The 22,683-nt window shown below is 34.9% G+C and overlaps 2 protein-coding genes across 8 annotated transcripts in view; both read left to right on the top strand.

Annotated features, from left to right (window-relative positions):
• LOC129578000 (cyclic nucleotide-gated cation channel alpha-3) overlaps nt 1–9,707 on the top strand; it is a 69,819-nt gene extending 60,112 nt beyond the window's left edge. The window contains exons 11-14 of one of the 2 annotated variants that reach the window (XM_055466014.1): nt 5,007–5,174; nt 6,111–6,234; nt 6,433–6,605; nt 6,828–9,707. In XM_055466014.1, coding sequence (XP_055321989.1) covers nt 5,007–5,174; nt 6,111–6,234; nt 6,433–6,605; nt 6,828–7,114 — 752 coding nt within the window. In that variant the 3' untranslated portion in view covers nt 7,115–9,707. The remainder of the gene's footprint in view (nt 1–5,006; nt 5,175–6,110; nt 6,235–6,432; nt 6,606–6,827) is intronic. The other variant, XM_055466015.1, reaches the window with a different exon arrangement.
• A 6,516-nt stretch (nt 9,708–16,223) lies between these two features.
• LOC129578003 (filamin-A) overlaps nt 16,224–22,683 on the top strand; it is a 30,309-nt gene continuing 23,849 nt past the window's right edge. Inside the window, exon 1 of one of the 6 annotated variants that reach the window (XM_055466025.1) lies at nt 16,224–16,466. The gene's annotated coding sequence lies outside the window, so the exon portion shown is untranslated. Of the gene's footprint in view, nt 16,732–16,930; nt 17,179–19,158; nt 20,210–22,683 lie in introns of those variants that run through there. The other 5 variants (XM_055466019.1, XM_055466022.1, XM_055466023.1 and 2 more) reach the window with 5 other exon arrangements.

Genomic DNA, 22,683 nt, shown 5'->3' on the forward strand with positions numbered 1-22,683 from the left:
TTGTTTCCAAGGCGATAAATCGGATCCCAAATATTTTCTATAGATATTTGTAACACGCTCCGGTTGCTGATCTAAATGCTTGCTTAAAACGAAAGCTTTTGCTTGTTTTGCGTTGGTTTGATACAGAAGGTGGATAAGATTTATCCTAATTCCATCCATTTTGTTCTTTATCCCCAAGAATATCTATCACTTACGTCACCTAGCTGCAGACTGACTTTGAACAGTTGTTGCTTTTTCTTCTGCTACACAGAAAATCGTGAAAGTGCAGTCTTATCGTTGTACACTTTTCATTATACACATACATATCTGATATGCTCTTCTGATTTTCCTCCACAGTTTTTGCGAATATTGTTGCAGTTTCGTTTTGCCATTTATGAGCCGTAGAATATTCAATCCTTTGTGCTCTATGTGCTTAATTATTACCTTTTGGAATGGTTTCAACATTCTGACATTTTGCCCGGCTAAACCCACCCACTCTCTTGCTCTCTTGCTCTATCTTTATCTTTCGCTTTTTCTTCCGTTTAATTTGCTTGCATGCAAACATGCGAACAACTTTACCTTGTGTCGCATCCCCACATCGCATAGACACCAAACGTATGGTAGACACATTGGAGTTGTGTATATACATCTGTATGTTAGAAGAATGAAATGAAGCTGTGGACAACATAAAAATAAAAACAACAAACCCAGTGTTAAATTTACTTAAAAACTTTGTAATAATACGTACACATATTAAAACTTACACACAAATAAACGAACATGAATCACAAAAGACAAAAACACCAACCAATAAACAGTTGCACTTTTCGTCTGATCCATTTTTCGCTCTTGCTCTCTCTCTCTCTCTCTCTCTCTCTCTATCTATCTATCTATTTGGTGCTCTCAGTCTCGTTCTCTCACAAACTGCATTTTACACGTTGACTTTTTTGGGGGTGAATAGCGTCGATAAACTTTCAAGATAAACTGCTGCAGCTATGTCTTTATGTGCAAACATTCTACGGTTTTCGAACGAATATAATGAAGAGCAAAAGTGAATGAGAAGGTCACATAACTGTCATCCCTTTCAACAATAATTTGAAATCATGAAAATCCGTCCAACTGTACAATGTACATTGCACACAAAAACCACTCGCACACGCACATATGTCATTGCAGCTTAGGCAGGCAGGCATGCATGCATGCATACAGACAGCCAGACTCGGTAATGCTCAACACATTGGCTACGGTCGAAGTTTACTCTGCTTTTTTCGTTTCATTTTTGTGTTATTCCACACAAACACCCAGAAAAAAAAGAAACAGTGTACAAAAAACTACAACCAGAAAAAAAGGCGAATAAATAAAATGAGAGTCTATGTGGAACAGATTGTGCAACAGCTATCGAGTAGTGCTGAGATGGAGAAGTTGCAACACAACAATAAAAACCGAAAATATAAACATAGAAAATAAAATGAAAAATAAATAAATAAATCCCATATATACACAAACCAAAACACATTGAAAAAATGCCATCGCAACAACAAACATCGAAACACTTAAGTGAACTTCGAATGGGGATGCAAGCCATAAATCTGAAAATGGAAAAGAGAATTGAAATAAAATATCAACGTTATTATGTACGGAAGCATTCGCATCTTTTTACATCATAGAAAAGCACACACACGTCAACGTACATAATCGTATAATATGTGGCTACCTGTTCTATAGGGTGCGCATGGTGAATATTCACACACACACACACTTCCACACAATGGTTCACGTAAATAATTGTCTTGATTCGGTGTGTTTATGTAGTTTACACACATACAAGCAAACCGACAACAACTCTCCCCTCTCCTCCTCCCGCTCCTCCACATGTAGAGATCTTTAATTTCATTTTGCGGATTTCCACATTTTTGCGTCCGTTTTGTCGCATTTTCACGTAATAATGATTTTCAACTTTCTCATCAGTTCCAAGCGCCTTTTATTGCATTAGTTGGTCGTCGAGCATGCCGATGTTGGCTTCTATCATTTGTCAGTATTTCAATTTTTGTCTCTTGTGCCCGTTCGACTTCCTTCTTTTCAGAGCAACTCGAATGGTTTCATTATTTTTTTTTCTCTCGCTCTGTCTTTTTCTTTATCTTGCTTTTCGAAGCTACTTTGCTAATTGGTGAGCTGTAACTATGCAGCGACAAAGACCAAGAGAAGTACCAATTAGCCGTTACGTACCAATTGTTGAATGCATCGAGCGGATAAAGGCCAGTTACTGTTTTAGCGGGGAGAAAAATATTTTAAAAAAGATCAAAGAGTATAATAAAGACCTATTGCCGTAATTTTTGCAATAGTTTGCGTTATTTGCTCACTGTACGAATGAAAGCGTACATAATATTTTTTATTTGTCGTTGTTGTTGCATTTCAGTTGCCATCGGTTTACGAAACGGAAGCGAGCTTTTGAGAATTGCATGAATTGTAATCAAAATGCGGAAAATACCATTCTCTCTCTCTCTCTCTCTCTCTCTCTCTCTCTCTCTCTCTCTCTCTGTGTGTGTGTGTGTGTGTCCTTTGGGTAATTACATTTTAAATAGTTCGGAAAGCACACAGTCAGACTGAAAATCTGTGTGACTGAAGTGGAGCAATTCATTTCAAACGTTTACTCATAAAATCGCACATTTCAAGCGAAACCATGTCGAAGTGCATTTGCAAGTAAGTGCCTTCGTTATTTTTATGTTTTATGCTGGCCACTGCCAGCTCACTTGCTCATTTGTTTTGTTGTTGTGTTCTGCTCTCACATACTTGAATTTGCTGATGGTTTATGCTACGTTTCACTTGATTCAGTATCAATTTGAATGGAAATGTAATGTGCTGTAAGCAAAACGTTTGAAAACCGTCAGATCGGCACACACACACACACACACATACACGCACGCATATATGTATATATATTACTTGAAAGCATTGCAACTACACACTTCAGGCGAATGTTGCTGTAAGACGAATAATATCCGATCAAACATTTCCACTTCGATAGGATATTGATTTTGTTGCGATTGTGTCTCGAAAACTGTTTGAAAAAAAGAAAAAATCTAAAGAAAAAACATTTTCAGCCAAATAAAAATTCATCAAGCATAGCTAAACTGGTTCTCTCCTCTCGTCGTACTTTTTTCTCTCAATTTATTTGACCATTCAGTGGGGAATACTAATCACACACAAACACACTCACACCAACAAAAATATCTCGTTCGTTGGGAAACACATTTGTCCACTTCCGTCTTCGTTAGATTCATTATTTTTTATTTTATTCGTGGTTCTCCATGTTTTTTTTTCTAATCAAACTTTTGAATCGAAGCTGTCAGAAACATACAAACACAAAACACACCTAAATATCAAGTAACGTTCTATACCTTAAATATAATATATATATCCACTTTCTCCTCTCCTGACGAAAAAAATAAAATAGAAAAAAAACGTTTTAGCATTTTCCCGGCTCTGGTTTAATTACCATGTTTTTTTTTCTTTCTAAACTGTATGTGTTTGTCCCTACCCTTTTCGGGTAGATTTTTATACAATTTACATAGACTAGTAAAATTTATTCTCTCAATTCCGCCATATATATATTTTATATTGCTTTGCCTGGTGCCGTATCTTTATTTACCGTCTTTCCATTAATTATCACGTATTTAACCAACTATTTTCTATGAACAAATTTTTACCATTTCAATCTATATACATTTATATATATATATATTCCATTATATTATATAGATATATTTACGTTGTAACGACCAAATATATTTGTAGCGTTTGATTTTAATTAGTGCAAATATTCCAGTATTTGACATTTGGCATGCATTCAGAGCGAAAAAAAAACGCGAACCGAAAAAAAGGACATAACTTTGAGGATTGAATGAGTGTTTGGTGGGTTTCGCTTTGCATGCGATGCCAATTGGCTGTGATGTGTAATTAGTTTTCGAAAATAACAAAATGCTAACTTATCGAAGAAGAGAATAACCATTTCGGAGAGTTTAAAAAAAAACCACAGCTATTTTGTCGAAAACCAATTTACACGTCTCGTAATGTGAGCACAATTTTTTTTGTGCATCAACTCTTTTTTTTTCTTCACTATTTACACACAAACACACACACACACACACATTTCAGATGCTATACTTCACTTGATTTTAATTTTGTTCTTTTTTTTCCTTCTGTGTTTCTGTTCAACGAATCCAATAGCAAATACCATCGTCGAATGTTTATTGAAAATTATTATGTTTTCAGTGGAATTACTCACTCGATGTAAATTATACATAAAAAAACAACAACAAAATGAAGCGAAAAAAATGTGCGCCGTTAACATTTTGAGCAAGAAAATAATAAAGTCGGCGATAGTATTTTCTAGGTTTTCGTTTAAAATTGAAAGAGAAATGGTGTTTTTGTTCATTTTCAATCAAATGGTAAACACTTGAGGCACTAGACTAGTTGGAATGAAACTCAATGTATGCGGTGCATTCGTTCTGAAACAGTCAATCGTTATTCGGCATTTATGTTCAACTGTGCATTGCATTGCTATTCTCCATCATTCCCGTTCAGTTTCTTGTTTGTTTGTTTTTTTTTCTGAACGGGGTTTGAGAATGATTTTCAGATGGCGATTGAGTGTTTTTGGAACAGCGCCAAAAAGAGTTATGCTCCAACCGAAAAATAGCTTACTAAACAATTGAGTGTGCAGACAAAAGCAACTTTTACCATTTGATCAAATAACACCCTCTGATTTATTGCTAAGAGTAGCGTGAATTGTTTTCTTTCTTTGTCGATAAAAACCAATTTAATTAACCGAACGTTGCTTTTTTTGTCCTTCCTCTCTCTCTCTCTCTCTCTCTCTCTGTTTTTATCCATTCTTTTTTCTAAATATTAACCCGAATGCTTGTGGCATCACATCAACCGGCTCAAACGCATATAACGAAACAAAAAAACACATCGAAACTGAATCAAAACGGAACCGAATCGAAATGAATTTTCATCTCTATCGCACGCAGGAAATAGACGAACGGCCAGTGTTAGATCGGTGGGTTACAGTGATTTATTTGTGCTTAGCAAAAAGGATATGTGGGATGTACTGAAAGAATATCCGGCGGCCAGAGTTCGATTAGAAGCGATTGCTGTCAAACGTCTGGAAAAATACAAAAAAGCTCCGCTGGAGAAAGGTTTGTTGGCTTGAATTCCAGTGGCTTTTGCTGCTTTTGTTTCCGAATTTTTGTTTTCATTTATTCCTTTGATCTTGCGTGTACGTGTGTATTCATATATGTGTATGTGTTGTTGTTGTTGGATGTACGTGTCACGAAAACATTCAAAACATTAAACAAAATGAAATGTACTTGAATTTTGTGTTGCTCAAATTAGGAATGGAAAAGTATGTAGTCAATTAGTGAAATCCTATGCTATACACGATAGCTTGGCTTGACTTGGCTCTCTCTTTCCCGCTCCCCCGATCTTATCAACTTTTTGTAAAGTTCTTGCCAATCAAATAAAAATGGATGCTAAAAAATCGTGCGGTTTCTGTTTGATTCGATTAGTTTTTTTTTTGTTTGTCTATCACAACTCTTTTAACATTTCCGTAAACTTTGCACCACCTCCACCGCAACCACTCGAACACGTCCTGAACAAAAAGAAGAAGATATAAAACCAAACCAAACCCACGTTCCATAACCATCTACCATATAGTTCAATGTAAAAAACTGCATGGTTGTTCGTCATAAGTCATAAATTTTCTTTTATTTGCGGTGAATTTTCTATTTAACAATTAATTGCATTACGAGCAAGTGAAGTGAACGTAATTATGAGCCAATTTTTATGTTTTAACTCAATATCATAATGTTATGTGTGTATGTCTATGTTTGGTCCGTTTTCATGAGCTTTTGTTTGCACCATTATCATCCCCGCTCCACCCTCTATTTAACTCATCATCATAGTGCGATACTATTCATTCATCGAATTGTCCGATACAAAAATCGAATTTCCAAGTGAATTCATTTTATTACGTAGATTGTGAACAAAAAAAAAATTTATGTAATGAAAATCTAATCTAACTGAACATGTTCGTGTTTCTGTTTCTGTTTGTTCTGTCTCTGTCATGGCCACAGTCGCAATGGGACGTTGTCAATCAACACCTGGACTCGTTGAAACGAAAGGTCGAATATCTATCGAAGATATGTGGCTGCATTCAGCTCCACAGCCAACAAGCTACAATCAACAATCTTTGATTAGGTATTTGATTTTGAACTGAACATTTCTGCATCACTATCAAAAACAAACCACCACATTATCTATTTATTTTTGTGAGGAAAAAAATTATTCAAAATTACGATCGCCGCCACTCTCGCTCCACTTAATAAAAATTTTCTATTTCTCTCTCCCTTCTTTCCGCCTCTCTATCTCTCGATCTCAAATTGATTTGTGTTGCAGTCGTGCTCCAAGTCCTCGGTCAACTAGAGGCGATCCCATTTCTGAGCGTCCTAGCAAAGTTATCGATTCGCCCGGCTCAATTAGTCCAAGTGTGCACAGTTCTGACGAACGACCAGTACGTAGTCGTGCAGCATCACATCAGTTCCGACCACAGTCTCAGCCAAGTCGATCAGGTTCAAAAAGACATACTCACATTTTAGTTAACTGTTGATTTTATTTTCGGTTCTCAATCATCAAATTTGATTTTTGGTTTCGTTGTTTTCGTTTATCGTTTTCTTCAAATCGCTTTGTTCGAAATAATTTGCGTGAAATTCAGAATATTCAGCTGTCAGTTTTATGTATAAATGTGAAAGTAATTAGTAAGCATAATTTTCATCGTTTTAATGGTCCAACAGGTCATCCATGTGAATCGCTAACGCATCTGGATTCATCGGGAGCCACCCCATTACTTGGTTCACACGAAGCCTTGGAAGATGAAATCAAACGTTTACGAGAACGATTGCACACCGTTGAAAATGAGAATGTTGCGCTTAATTCGAAATTATCGCAACAGCAATGGGAATTGGAGAATCGACTGGCCGACATCGAAATGCAATTATGCGGCGCATCGTCGGCATCGAGTATCGATCACGAGGACGTTGATGTTGAAGATGTTGAACGAAACCGTGAAAGTATTATTTAACAAAAGCTGCCCAAAATCAATCGATTGGCCAATTCGTCGTCACCATCGTCATCATCATCATCATCATCATCATTACTTGATTCGTTTACTACTGCTGTCAACTGTTTAATTCCAAATATATTTTCGATAGTAACATTTGTTCGATTCACGATTTAATTAGAATACCATGAACAACTTTTTTTCTGTTGTTTGCCATTTTGCTCATCTCTCACGCTACATCGAATATTCAAAAATGGCGGTCAATCTCAATATAAACATTTATTCTTCGAATTCGAAAATAAATAAGAAAAACATCTACTTTGATGCTAGTAGGCTCTCGAGCACTTGACACATAAGCTTTTTTAGGAGACCAAAAACGATGGAAATTTTCAGAAGTGATTACGGCATTACTATAATTTAGTACTCAAATAGGATTTAAGGCCACACAATCCTTGGTATCATTTCCAAAATGAGCGAATACTTGATATCGACACCAATTAGTTACAATAATTTCGATTGAAAGCAATTAATTGCCGATTATGAATAAAATGTAAATATAAAAATCATGTCAGTCAGAAAAGTGATCAAATCAAATCAAAACAAGCGATATAAATGATTATCAACCACATTCCAAACGGTGTCAAACATTTTCAAATTTGAGCGAGAAAAAAAAGTGATTCACGAAAAACATGATCGAATAAAAATGATTTAGGGTTAAACCTTATTTCTTTGAAGCTTAATCTAAAACCAATGATTATCTACATTCGGAAGCGAAGTCACACCAAACACTTAGAAATGAACACGGCCAATTGGCATACGGAGTATATTATGATATGAGAATATACAGCGGAATATCTAAAGAAAAACAGATTGCAAAAGAAATAATTCATATAATAAACAGAGCTGTGAACCTTAATTAACCAAAATTAATTCATTTAAAAAAAGTATATATATATATATATATATATATATATATAAAATGAAAATAATATCGAAAAAACAAATGAACGGAAATCGAAATGAAACTATCGGCCACATCCATAAACGACTAGCAGAACAAGATGACGTACATGCACCAAATGAATGAAAGAATTTTTCTCGCCATCAATATCAATTTGGGCAGATGGTTGAGTGCAAATAAAACCAGAAATCTGTAACATATACCCATAAACTCCGGCGAAACATCTATGTAATATTGATAACCATAAAACTGAAAAAATTACACGAATTACTTATAAACAAAATGAATTTAAACCCAAACAAAAACAAAGAAAAACGAAATAAACACACATAACTGCCAAATTACTGAATATGAGTTCATACAAAGAACAAAAATTGTGGATGGATTCGACAACTAACTAGCGAATGATCACTCGAAAACTAATGAACGCCACGCCATGTAATGGGCGATAAATCGCCTTTTTCCATAATCGCAAGACGAGCTGAACGAAACGTGAATATGCAATTCCGTTCGAAACGTATTTGTAAGAAAGAAGAAGAAAATAAATCGATTATGCAATTAGTTCAGATGAAAAATAACAGCTTTAAATTCGTTAGAGAAAAAAAAATGAAAAGAAAACAAACAAACAACCAATTTATAAACCTTTGTAAAGAATTAATCAATTCAACGTTTTTTTTCCATCGTATTTCAGCAACGAAGGATTGAGCGCGCGCACATACACATACACGAAACACGCTACTGCACTGTCTGCATTGAGGATTGATGATATAAAATAGAAGCAAGAAGCTAGTACATTGTTTACTTCTTTTTAATACTTACTTAAAAACCAATATGTAAATGACACACAGAGAAAAAAACAACAACAACAAATTAACAAATAATTATTTAGGAATAATAAAGATAAAGCAAAAATGAGAACGAATCTAGGAATAAATAATTGAAAATTCAAGAATAAACAAATTATACATAATTAAATGTAATGAAATTCATAAATTCCCTTAACTAAACCAAGTAAAACACACATAAAAATCATCATCTTTAATTCACTTCGATCGTTTTATTTTATTCGTTAGGCAGATGAATATATTATGAAGAAAAATATAAGATTAAAAAATTTATTGACTCATTCTTAGGGTTTTTATTTATCTAGTTTAGATAGAACGAATTTTCTAAAAAAAAAACGAACAAACAAATAAAAATGACACGAACCGAAATATATACAAAATGAAATGCAAATCGCATTTGATCATTCCTTAAGAAAAGAAAATTTATGTCGAAAACATGTGTGTGACATTTCATTTTATTCGATTGGACTTATGCAATGTCTCTTTTCTCTTTTTTGTCCTTTTTCGCTTGAATATTAATCCAGACTCAAAGGATAGCAAATTCATCTTATCCAACAACAATAACAAATCATGCTACACATTCAAATGGTTTTTTTTCTCGTTCATAGACTACCTCAGTCTAACCACCACAAACATACACATCGTATTTTACTCATTCCATGGCAAAAACAAACAATTTGGATCTTTTTTTTTTTAAATATTTTAAATAGTTAATAAAATGTTTCTGATAATTTCATTGACGTTTTATTGACGAAATATTTTTTTTAAATATTTTAAATAGTTAATAAAATGTTTCTGATAATTTCATTGAATTTCGTCTCTGAAAAGCAAACAATGTTCGGTGCTATTGATCGTTGCACTAATTGATGAATACATAAATTGTTGGTAACATCAGAATCTATGTGAAATAGCAAATTCCATAAGGACAGGCTAATATACACCGTGGCATAATCATCCGCCGAAAATCATCCGTTTTTTTAGAAAGGTTTCAATATATTTTTCCCGGTTTTTGACTGAGGTATTATTAACGAATAATTTGGTTTTCGTTCACATGATATCATGAATTATTTGAAGGAATTTCGATTTTTGAGTATTGACAACTGCCATTTGATCTGGGGCGATCAAAGGTTCAAATATCCGAATACATGATGAAGCTTGGAATATCTAGTCTTAGTTTCAGTATATCAGACCGATGGATTTAATTGCCAAGTATTGGAAATTGCAATGGGTTTATGGACAGTCAGGATTACAATAACAACAACCTACTGCCCATAAACCCATTACAATTTCCAATACTTGGCAATTAAATCCATCGGTCTGATATACTGAAACTAAGACTAGATATTCCAAGCTTCATCATGTATTCGGATATTTGAACCTTTGATCACCCCAGATCAAATGGCAGTTGTCAATACTCAAAAATCGAAATTCCTTAAAATAATCCTCGCATGATATCCAATCGAAAATCCAATTTCAAATGAATGAAAAATATTTAGGAAAACTACAAAATTATTAAAACAAACAAACCGCAGTAATTTACAAACCGAAAATAGATTTTTATTAAAGTGTAGGTCATTTATGACGCAATTTTACGGTAACATCTATGCTGAGAGGGTATTTCCTTTCAAGCCGGCCACTCGAAATTCTCACACAGAGGAACGAATCTACTCATTCTAATATATACAAATATTTCTCCAAAATTATATTGAACACTTATAAACTAAACTAAAAATAACGAAGAAGAGAACAAAAAAAAACAAGAAAAACAATTGTCAAAAGACAAGAACACACAAATTTTGAATTCACATAGTTTGAACAAAGAATTTTTCTTAGGCCATTGTTAAATTTATTAATGAACACACAAAAAAAATCTCTAAATATCGTTTAAGTAAAAAATGTGTCGAATCCCTAATCGAAATCAGCTCACTCAGTCAAGATAAGAATTACCACGCGGTATGACCTGAAAGATGAACGTGTCAAGGGACTTGATTCCACAACCAATCGCGATTAAGATACACACATACACAAATCATTCTTTAGACTCAAAGAAGACTACAAAAAGCTTTGCAAAACCACACTCATTTAAAAAAAAAGGAAACCAAACTTTTCATAGAATAACATTATCAGTAGACATTTCTGAAAGTTACTTATTTCATGTCATTGCAATCAATGAGTGAATTTCACTAGCTCATTCATGTTTTCAAAATGGATAAAGAGAACGAGACAGAAGGGAGGGAATAAAAGAACAAATTAAAAAAAACACCATGTAAATATATAACCAAAATGAATAAAAAAAAACAACAACAACAAGTGCTGAATAATTTTGTTTGTGTGCTTTTGTTTCATTTAATTGTTTGTATTGACGTATGTGTTTTTCCTCGGCGCATCATTCATATATAGATAATTTTCGTTCATTTCCGATTCTGCCACAAGAAGAAATGTTTCATTTTATGTTTGCTACTTTGCAAATCGCATTCGCAATTGTCTCAAATCATTTTTTTTCAAGTAATTTTTGAACCAAAAACTTATAGTAAATTTTAACAAATTGAATTGTGCATAGAAAAAATATTCTAAACAAAAAAGTAAATGCTCAACATTCAACACGTCATTCGAAATCAGCTGTCGTATAACTTTTATCGCCATACCAGTGAATACACCGAGAAAAACGTCTTAGCCATCTGTAGAGATTATCTCTTTCGTTGCTCTACCGGTGACCTTCCCCTCCCCGCCCCCCACAACGTAGCAATGTTAACGAATATAGTTTACAATGTTTCTAACGTTTACGTTCAATTTTTTCATTCGATAAAATTTATTCATATATCATATTATTTTACGAGCTCACAAACGTAATTGCATCATATTAGAGGGGAGAAATGAGAAAAAGATCGATCGCCAAAAAAGAATAAACATGCACCGACAACACAGTTGTGACAGTGAATCGTTATGCGTTTGCATTTTGGTTTACGACGCAAAGGCAATAAAATTGTTGAGACTTTATGTGAAAATAGCTTAGGTGGAAGTGTATTGTAAAGCACTGGAAGAGATGATATGATATGATATGAAGCAAAGTCATTTCGGGCGCCCAAGCACCAAAGGCAAAAATCGTTAAAGAAAAAAAAAAGAATTATACAATGCCGCATTGGAATAAAGAAAAGATAAGAGAGAAAATGATGAGAAAATCGTAAACCATTGCGCACTGGGACCAAACCGATAAATAACCGAGACATAAAATGAATAAAAGCTGATCAATGATATCGGCCGTTTTGTTGAAGCGCATAAAAATCAACGCAATAAAAAAATAAAGACGAACGAAAAGAATTTAAATGAAAATCACACACGTACACACACATACACACACATCGAACTTCAGAAGCGATCAATGAAAAACACAGCCAATACCATTCCAAATAGGAAACATCGCCGATGTATATACACATGGAATATATGCATTTGATCCATCCTTTCTCTCCATCGACTGCATTCCATTTCTTATTATGCATACAATTTACTGATCGAAATTACAGGCATTCTGGCGCAACATTGGGCGCACGGGAATTTTCCAGTATAGGAATAACAAACAAACATAGAATGGCTTAATGCATTCAGTCATAGTTAGATGCGCACGGAAGCTCGTAGCTCATAAGTGAATACAAGCTCATTGATATATGCCACAAAATAAATGATCGCAGTTCAAAACTAAAATAACACGTATGTAGTTCATCTACCAAACAACCGCTACCATAAAATAATGCCAAACTTATTTCCCTGGGATTAACGAAACGAAGAAAATTAGATGCCGTACCGAGTCATGAATAATTTCAGAAACCCTTTCGTTCGTGTTGCATCCCTAATCGACGATGCAAATTTTCATTCACCGCTACATGAAATATTTTTTTTCAATTTTCTTATAATATTGGATTCCAATGTTCAGATAGACTCTTTTTATTGCTGCTGGAAATCTGTATCGAATACAATGCAGCAGAAATATTCTCTTGGTACAAACATAAGCACCTCACATTTGTAATTCTGTGGATCATTTCGAAGTGTGGTTCAAAATGGATGATTTTTCTGTGCCATGCTATCGACTGTTATGCATCCTGAATAGAAAAAGAACACAATTTTGAATTGAAAATAACAAAATTGCATATTCACACACAGAGAGAGAGAAGAAGAGAGAAAATGTATCACAACGATCGACTAATCAAATTATTTAAATCCTTTTTCAAACCATTTCCGCGATCATATTTTATCTAAAAAAATTTAAACATTGTTATAGTTCTAAAATGGTAAAACAATGCCAAACCAAAAATAAAATGTCTCATGTATGAAATTTTAAATTAAAATTTTGTCATTTGAATAGATTTGTATACAAAGAGATATTATGTGTTACTAAAATTATCTCAATTAGTTTTTAGAAAAATAATTTCACTATTTTTGTGGTGCAAAAACGCGTTGAAACCGGTCACAGACAAATTGAGTTGCAATTCGAAAAAAAAAACAACAAAATTGGTCATATGGCCAAGAAAAAAACGAGACTACATTAATGCGAATCAGTTTCACATCATTATTGCAATGCATTGACATCAATTCTCGATATGACAATTGAAATAATAACAACAAAATACGAGTAAATCGCACCCAACGATCTCAATGTGTTTTTGGCCGTCTCCGTTTTTGCACTTCCTTCTCATTCCATTGCACTTAAAATTGCAATTCTCTCAATCGAAAAACGAACAACCAAAATCGAATGAATTTGTACATATTTAATAAAATGAAAACAAAACAACAAAAAATTATATTTATATGTTAAAAAAAAGTATATATATTTAATGAAATTCAAAATCATTACTGAACATACAAATGAAGACAAAATGGAGAAAAAAACACACAGACTCACACACACACACACACACATACACATACTCATGAAGTGAACCCAAAAAACCGCAAAAATGACATGAACAAAATTAAACGAGCGAGGATATTTGTTAAAATTGAGTTTCCAAAATCATATTATTGTAATTTCTATGAAATATACAAATAAAATCAACAACAACAACAAGAAAAACCACATAAAAAAAAGACAAAATTACATGAACTGAACTTGGTCGTTGTTAATTTACTTTGTTTGGCACATCGACACATCTCTGGGTAAGTTTGTCATTCAATTCGCATTATGCTTACTGTTTTGTTGTTTATGATTCTCTCGGCCCATAAATGGTTACAGTTGTTGTGTCGTTTTTACTTTTATTTTTCTTCTTCTGTTTCATTCGCATTGTGACCGTTTTGAGAGAGAGAGAGAGAGAGAGAGAGAGAGAGAGAGCACGTCATATTAATGAATGCACATGATTTGGTTGACCTTGCAAAATTGGCCGTGTGTTTATGCAATTGTCTCTTCTTTTTTTCTGTGGCAAGTTCAAAATCAGTTGCAAATTTCTTTTGAAAACTGGTGAAGCGCACGTGTTCGCTAGGAATATAATTAGGTGGCATGAGGTAAATCATAAGGAAGGTAAATAGTAGATGAATCCAATTGGCCTTGGGCTGGCATGGGCCATTCAATTGACGAATTCGTGCGATTCACGAATATTGTCGTCAATGTCATCGCCACATACACTCGGTGTATATATAATTATAATCATTTGGAACGACAACATATTCTATCAGTTTGTCAGTTTGTGATAAATGTAATGTTTCATGTGAACACATACAATTCACGTACATTACGTGGGAACAAGTCAATGAAACGCGACCGGAATAAAAATTTTCGGCAATTTTACAACAACTACAATCATTTTTAAATAATAAATCAAGCGAACATGGCAAAAGAAATCAGCAAATGAATTTGCTGACGCAAGAATTTTTTTTTTGGCTGCTATAAAACATATGATCAAAGTATATGAAATCATCACTTATTTTTCAATGCAGTTTGATGAAAATGTGATTCAAAGTCAATTGATCGTGACAACCGATTTATTCTTTTCGATAGAAATAGAATGAAAAACAAAAAAAAACAGGCACACACAACAATCAAACGACAGAATTCAAATGAGAATTGACGACTGATGAAAATTGCAAATTTTATTCGCCTATTATCGTAGTTAGAGTACTGTTCGTCGTCTTGTCAGCACACTGAGTCCCTGTGCGTGTTGTTTTTTTTTCTCTGCGATTCAAGTAAAGCCCCGAGAACGGTGTCAATTGATTGTTTTTTCCTTATAACATTTTCAATGTCATTCAGAAATGAAGTTATTTGTAAAAATGTAAATTTTGTCAAACCATCAGTCGATCGGTGGATTTGTGCAAATAATCGTTTGTGGCACAAATTGCATTGATTTTTATAGAAGCGAGAGAAAAAAAAGCGAGAAAAAAAGAACTTTAAAACTGATTGAGAAAATATAAATTCAATTGAAAATGTTGTTTTTAATTTCGGAACGAATCCAGATTATGAGTCAATAATCTGGAATTAATTAGAATAGTTGGTTGGTTCGCATTATGCGACGGCTGTGTACATGTTTCTTATTTTGGTGTTGCGAACGAAATACGGCCACAGATGTGTATCACGTACAGATCTCGTATTACGTCATATTCGTTCGCAATCACCTATATTCCAAAAAATAATAATAATATCGGAATGGAGTACACCAATGCCTGCTAGCAATGAACCAATAGATGGCTTTTGAATTCACTTTTTTTTGCTTCTCTTCTCTTCATCGTGTCTCGCCTCTTCACTTCAATATTTTGAGCTTCAACACTGGAGCGAAAAAAAATGGTTTTTTTTGGTATATGTATATGGACTGTCAACGTTGGGGATACATGAAAGAGACAAAAAGCTCGAGCGCGCACGAACACACATATTTATACGCCTGTTGCAAAATTTCTCACACGTTTTATCTGTAAAAATGCCGATGCTCACCTATTTTCAGTGCTCTGTGAGAAGGCAAGCAAACACAACCATGAAATGAGACAATCCACACATCGATCGCTATTAAACATATTCACTTTTTTGTTTACCATTAAACAGCGCACAATTTATTCAACCAAAAATACAAAGCAGAAAAAAAAACACGAATTACAATTTCTGTGCTGGAACTGCACTGTGCGCGTTTTTTTCTCTCTCTCTCTCTCTTCTTCTTCTTCTTCTTCTTCTCTACATTGTTGTTATACAATAACCGCGCGCACGAATACAACCACATGCAGAGAACTCGTTTTGTGGCCCCGCGATTTAAGCATGTTCATTTGGATTCGGTATGTAACGCCGATGGACTACGCGCGCGCTCTCTGACTCGCGCATTTTACAAGTTTTGTTTTGCGTTACTGTTGTTGTTTATTTTTCTGTTCGTGTATCGCACACACCGTTTACTGCACATATATTGCTATATGTATGTATATATATTTTTTCATACATTCAAACGAATCGCGAGCGCGCGGTCCACACACACACACACAACGACACAGTGACGACGACAACGATGCCAATCGGTTAGCCAGTTGTTTTGTTTTTCTATTGAGTTTTGTTGTGTGTCTTTTTTCTTGTTGTCGCCGTTTCAGTTACCTTTCGTCAATCATACAGGTGAGATTCGGATTGGCAATTCTATGCAATTGCTCATCACGTTTAGGAGGATTGTTGTTGTTGTTGTTGTTGTTGTTTCATTTTTCCTTCATCATTTTTTATAAAGCAAAACAAAATAAATCTACGTGCGATCGAGTGTTGTGCTTTCGAAAGAATAGAATTTGTAAGACTTAAGCAAATACGGGTGTTTTTCTTTTTCTGTAAGAGAAGCTCAACGAGAAAGACAGACAAAAGCAAGCACCACATGAAGAGACGTAAACAAAGTGTAATTTCTTATTCAACCGAGTTTCATGTTATCGTCCAACAGCAACAAGTGTCAATTTTCATTTCAAAAGATTGTATTTACTTTAGTTTCGCTATTTGCGTTGCCAATGAGTTGTATTTATTTTGATTTTTTTTTTCATTTCAATTTCGTGTCTTCTGGTACATTTATTTCAAGTGTCTTTTGTGATTGATTTTAAAATTGGTGGAAAAATGATTCATTCAGGAAGTTTAAATAGAAGAATACAGATGTATTTAGTTCAGTCCATGCGAACGGTCGTTCAGTGCGTGGATGAACAATGTTCATTGTTTTAAGTTTCACGATGAACTCTGTACATATTTTTCTGGATAGTTTGACCGAGACTCGTTCTCATCATCATCATCATCATTGTCAGCAGCAGCAGCAGCAGTAACATCAGCAAGAACAGCGACCGCAGCACCACTAATAAAGGCAATTTAAATAATTTAGCAACGAAAAAAAAGAACGAAAGAACTCGTAAAAAAAACAACACACAAAAGACCGAAACGACACATAGAAAAGAAAATTGTCAAGAAAATAGTAGTCACGACGACGACAACAATAACTCTAAACAAAAGTAATTTATCTGAGAGCATGTGAATTGTGTCATGTTGCGCAGGCAATTTATCCATCGGAATCTCTTTTTCTATCTCTCTGTGTCGGCTGATGGCTTTATCTCATTGCGCGCGCGCACATGCACACACACATACACACACTTTAGAAATAATAATCATGTTGAAACGGCGAATCGCGATAATGATTTGTCTGTTGAGCCCCAGCGACGAGAAGAGATTAGTTAATTTTTTTTATGCTTATTTCAGTTGTTGTTTGTTATTTCATGTTGATTGTTTACATTGCATTTGTGCTAACTACGAAACTGACATGAAGCGCATGATTTTCCCGCTTTACTTTTGAAATTGAGCATACTCCGCAGGCAAATCAATCAAATACGAATAATGAACAAACAACAAAATGTACACAAAGTGAATAAAGAGATGTGAGTGTGTTCAATCGGTTGAAACATTTTGCTGTGTATTGAAAATGAAAAATCTTGCAATTAACCATTTTATGTTTGCAATCAAATTGCGCATGCAGCCTTTTACGATTTTTACATTTAATTATCGGTGCGATAAATGCCGAAAAGTGTTGTTCAACTTAATCGTTACTTCCGCAAATTGCATCGTGTTTTTGTGGTTAGAAAATTACTATTTGCGCGTCCGCGCACTCGTTTACTCACACTCAACGAAGCAAATTAACAAGCGAAACTTGTAATGTAAATTGCTTATGGTTTGGTATGGTACGAAGAGATAAACAAAAAGCATATATACACTTATGTAATAAATAATCTGAATAAAATGCAAACTGGAATGCTTCAGCTCTAGAGCTCTCTCACACACTCCCCGACGATTATTAGTTGTTGATGTTTTTGCTGTTCGTTCAAACGATGAACACAAAAAATCGAAAAAAAAATCACCATCAACCGATAGCAAGATGATTCACAATTTGAAATTAGATACCTTGAATCGCAACAAGTTTTTTTTCATGTGTGAGTACATCGGTAGTCATCATGTTCGATTATTAACAGTTGCAAGTATGCGTATGAAAACAGGACAAAAAAAAACAACGAACAAATCATCATTGAAAACGTACATAAGCCAGAACGGTAGTAGCGATTAGGCCAGATCGCGTTTGGCATATAAGCCACGCGACTGCATTTTGTATAGAATGTCGGTGCGTACGTTTTCAAAAGAATTGGGTGTGATCGATGGCATGTAGTAGTAAGCGTGAAACCCAGCTCGTTTATTCGATTTTCTTGCGCAAAATTTGTAATCTCGTAATCTCGGTGTGATGATGTGGAACACACAAATGCGCACGCGCACACACACAGCGAGGTGAGAAGAGAAGAGAAGACATACCGGCGATGCACAAATTCCATCTTTATCAAAAGGTATAAGCATCACAATCCCAAACCGATCGATCGACCGAATTGTATAGCCGAAAGCGAAATTCATTTTCTCATTCATTTATTATTAGAATTTGACTGAATCAAAAATATCAAATGACGACATCGTCGTTGTCGCTCGTTCGCTCGCTAGCGCGCTCGATCATATAATTTATTGGAAATGAAAAAAAAGCGCGACACTAAGGCAAAAGAGGGCCTTTCGGATAAACACCTGCATATGGTTGGATGGATTATTATTAAGGCATTGGCTCATTTGAATATTGTCGAATTCACTTTCCATTGACTAACCTACAAGACGTTGGCTGCTACGTCTTGAGTACTTTCGGCATCATGACGATATTTTCATTTTGTGTTGATGCTATTTGTTGGTGTTCATGTCTGTTTGATCATTTGCCAAAATAAAATATTTGTATATTTTATCAAAATCCCATTCGTATTGAATACAGTGCGTCGTCTGATGTCGATGTGTTTGATTAGACATTAACATGGCATTCTGTTTTTTTTTTTACATAGAAAACCATTAGCAAGAACTTGCCAATGCTATTTCGTTTCCATGTCATTTCGGCTCGCGATGGTGAATGCGAGGGCGCACTTTTCGATGTGTTTATTTTAAACGGAGAAGCAGAAGAAATAAAAACCGACGACGATGACGACGACGACGACAACGAAACAAAAAATAAATAACACGTTTTTGCCCATTCACAATCAACCGAATGGCTGTTCGCGTACATAATCCGAGAGACGAAATCGATAGTGAAACCAATAATATGGCCATATTTAGTCATCTGTGGGTCATAAAAATATTCTCTCCCTCTATAGAGTGTTGAAGGATAATTCCGTCACACTTGAAACATTAATACATGCTTATAGCGTAACCTAATAGACGGTCATCCGAATTGAAATTCCGAAAGAGCGCGAGACATTCCATGCAGAAAACAAAATAATTAACACCGAACACATTCAAAGTGTACATTTGGGTTTAAATTTTTGTTCGACCGATCTTGACACGACCACAAAACGTAACATGAAATAACATCAATGAATCGTCCCTCCGACCGACCAATCGGCGAGCCAAACGAACAAGTTTCAATTGAAAATGAAAAGATTGGAGGCAGCAATGATAAAAACCGAAAGTGCTTAGCAAAAATTGGAATTCCATTAAGACTGAAAGGTCGAAGCAAAGAGAGAATAAGAAAGAAAAACAAAGCTACCAATATAAAACTGTACACTGGCGCGCTATGTGTACGGTGTTTGCGCGCAAAGCATCGAAGATCGTGACTTTTGTGTCGCTGTTGTAGTGCATATGTTGTGCAACATCCTTTATCTCTTTCGTATATTGTTTCTATCAGAATTGAGTAGCTGCATCAGCTATGGTGCAACGTGGAGAAAAAAAAGAACCTTTTTCGAATGTAGAAACAAGTGATAAAGCGAACAATATCGAGAAATGGTCAATTGAATAATAAACAAGTTGTTGCGCAACAAGAATTCCAATGCGAAAGAGTAAGCAAATGGGATAGTTTTCAATGCGATTTTTATTCCATTATAAAATGCTTTTGTTCAGATTTTGTACGGATGAAAATCGTGGAATATCGCAAAATTAATGCTTAACGCGCAACGCTGTAAATGAAAAATTGTAGTGCAATGCGTTCATGCGGCGAAAAATACAAAGTATGACATCATTTGATTGGAATGATTGTAGTTGCCTACAAAGAAACCATTCGGCGGCTTTACGGCAAAACTTAACAAACAATAACAACAACGACAACGACGACGACGACGACGACGACGACGGTGACGATGACGACGAAGGAAAAAAAATTGTGACTTTGCTTAAAGTACACTGAGCTTTATGGTTGGGATATGATGAGCACCGATGTGATGCGTGCTTGAATATTACACGAAATGCAAGACAATGATCGTATGTAGATTTTTTTTCTTTTGGCATATTTTGTGTGAGTTTGCGCGAGTGAGCTGGCAAGCAAATGGGTAAACATGTGTACAAACGACGAGAGCAGGCGCGCGCCATTGCGTTCACGCTCATTCACTGTGCATGATTTTTGAAAAACGTTTTGTTTGTAGCAATTTGTACCTTTCTTAAATCGCCGTCCGTTTTCCATGTGTCAAATTATTTTTTATTCAGTCGGCGTGTTTCAACCGATGATGACTATTTTCTTTCGTTTGTTTTCATTCATTTCGTGTGTTCATTTCATTTTTTTAAATATAAACTATGATTATAATTATGTCATAGCTGTATTCGTTGATTCATTATGATGAAAATGAATTTTTAACAGATTTTATGCGGCGAAATATCGCATGACATGCATCAGGCCGAATCTTTATTAAAGCATTTTAATTTGTCATTCAGGATGGAGCCCGTTTCGAGCAAATTGTACTGAAAATGAAAAAAAAAAAACAGTTTTGCATGTGTAAACATCGATCGCCTAGACAGACCGTCATTCATTCGAAAAAGGTTGAAAGTCATTTTCAGCCATCGAAATAAATGTACACATTATTTTGCTACATAACATTAACATCGAATTATCGCATGAAATCAAACGATTAATCAAACGTTGTGAATTTTATCATTGGGAAGTCAGACACAAAAAAAAACAAATCTTGCTGAAATCGCGAAAGGTGATGATGATTCTTTGAAAAGGAAAAAAAAATTCGCGCCGACATTTCAAATACGATTGATTTAACCATATGCGGGGCATCATTATATTTTTCTCTGCATATGAATGAATGATTGATTTTAACAATATGATCGAGGCACACAGGCAAGAATATTATTCGTTTTCACCCAAAAATTTATGGCTCATCCAACACAACTTATTTGTTTTTCCGTTTGATTCGCTCAAACATGGTTTCGAAATGAGTTAATTCGATATAAATGTAAATTATACACTTTCGAAACAGCAGAAAAAAACCAAAATCAAACGAAAGTGCTGATAACAGATGATTAGATTCTATCGAGTTATCAATCGAATCGGGAAACTGTTTGAATTATCATACGATCGGAAGAAAAAGGAAAAAGAAGAATACGGGGGAAAATGTGAAAGCCCATTATTTTATAAAGAAAATAGTCCAAGATGCGTCGAACTTGTGTCAACTGAAAGAGATTATGGAATTTGTCATATCTGTGAACAGAAATAACAAACACACAAAAAAACAAACGGAATATAATTTTTCAATGTAATTGAATTTCACTTTGATGTGAGGTGAGATACGGCCGTTACATCGCACTGTGAAATGTATGCAAATATTGTATGCGCGATGGTCACACAGTCTATCTTTCTCTCGCCGCAGACGTATGCTGTGTGTGTTTGAGCATTTGTTTTCCAAGTTGAAATGAAGAGAGAGAGAGAGAGAGAGAGAGAGAGAGAGAGAGAGAGAGAAAACGTATGTGTATATATAGCAAAGAATTGACATCATTTTTCGCCTCAATCAACTTATGTATTCTCGCATTGCCATTGTATACGTGCACTTGCCAAACGCGCTTTACATGCCATTCTTTTGTCATCGTTTTCTTCCCGTTTGCTCAATTCGGTACCCAAGAGCACCGACAAAAAAAGAATTAATACACATACTTCATTTGAAATTCGTGTGTGGTGTTTTTTTCTTTTCGCTGTTTCTCTCCTTTGGCCAAGGTGTGGTTTTGTATAAATTCATTGCAATACATGAACAGTTCGAAGCTCATATAAGACAACGCGCGCGCGCGTATGGATGTCAATCTTTGCAGGCGATGGAATGTTCAAAATGGTCGTTTTCAATGTCTTCAACGAAAACAAAAATACTTGTTATCTTGGTACAATTTCTAAAGCTCCAATTGGTTCACAAAGAACAAGTGACGAACAGAAAATGAAGAAGAAAAACCAACGTGAAAAATAATGCGAACGCTAACGATAGTAGCAAACAATGGACGTGTCAAGAGAGAGAGAGAGAGAGAGAGAGAGAGAGAGAGAGAGAGAGAGAGA

The sequence above is a fragment of the Sitodiplosis mosellana genome, unplaced genomic scaffold (assembly GCF_009176505.1).
Source record: "Sitodiplosis mosellana isolate CC-2019 unplaced genomic scaffold, AAFC_SMos_1.0 Smas_scaffold_6226, whole genome shotgun sequence".
NCBI classification, from domain to species: Eukaryota; Metazoa; Arthropoda; class Insecta; order Diptera; family Cecidomyiidae; genus Sitodiplosis; species Sitodiplosis mosellana.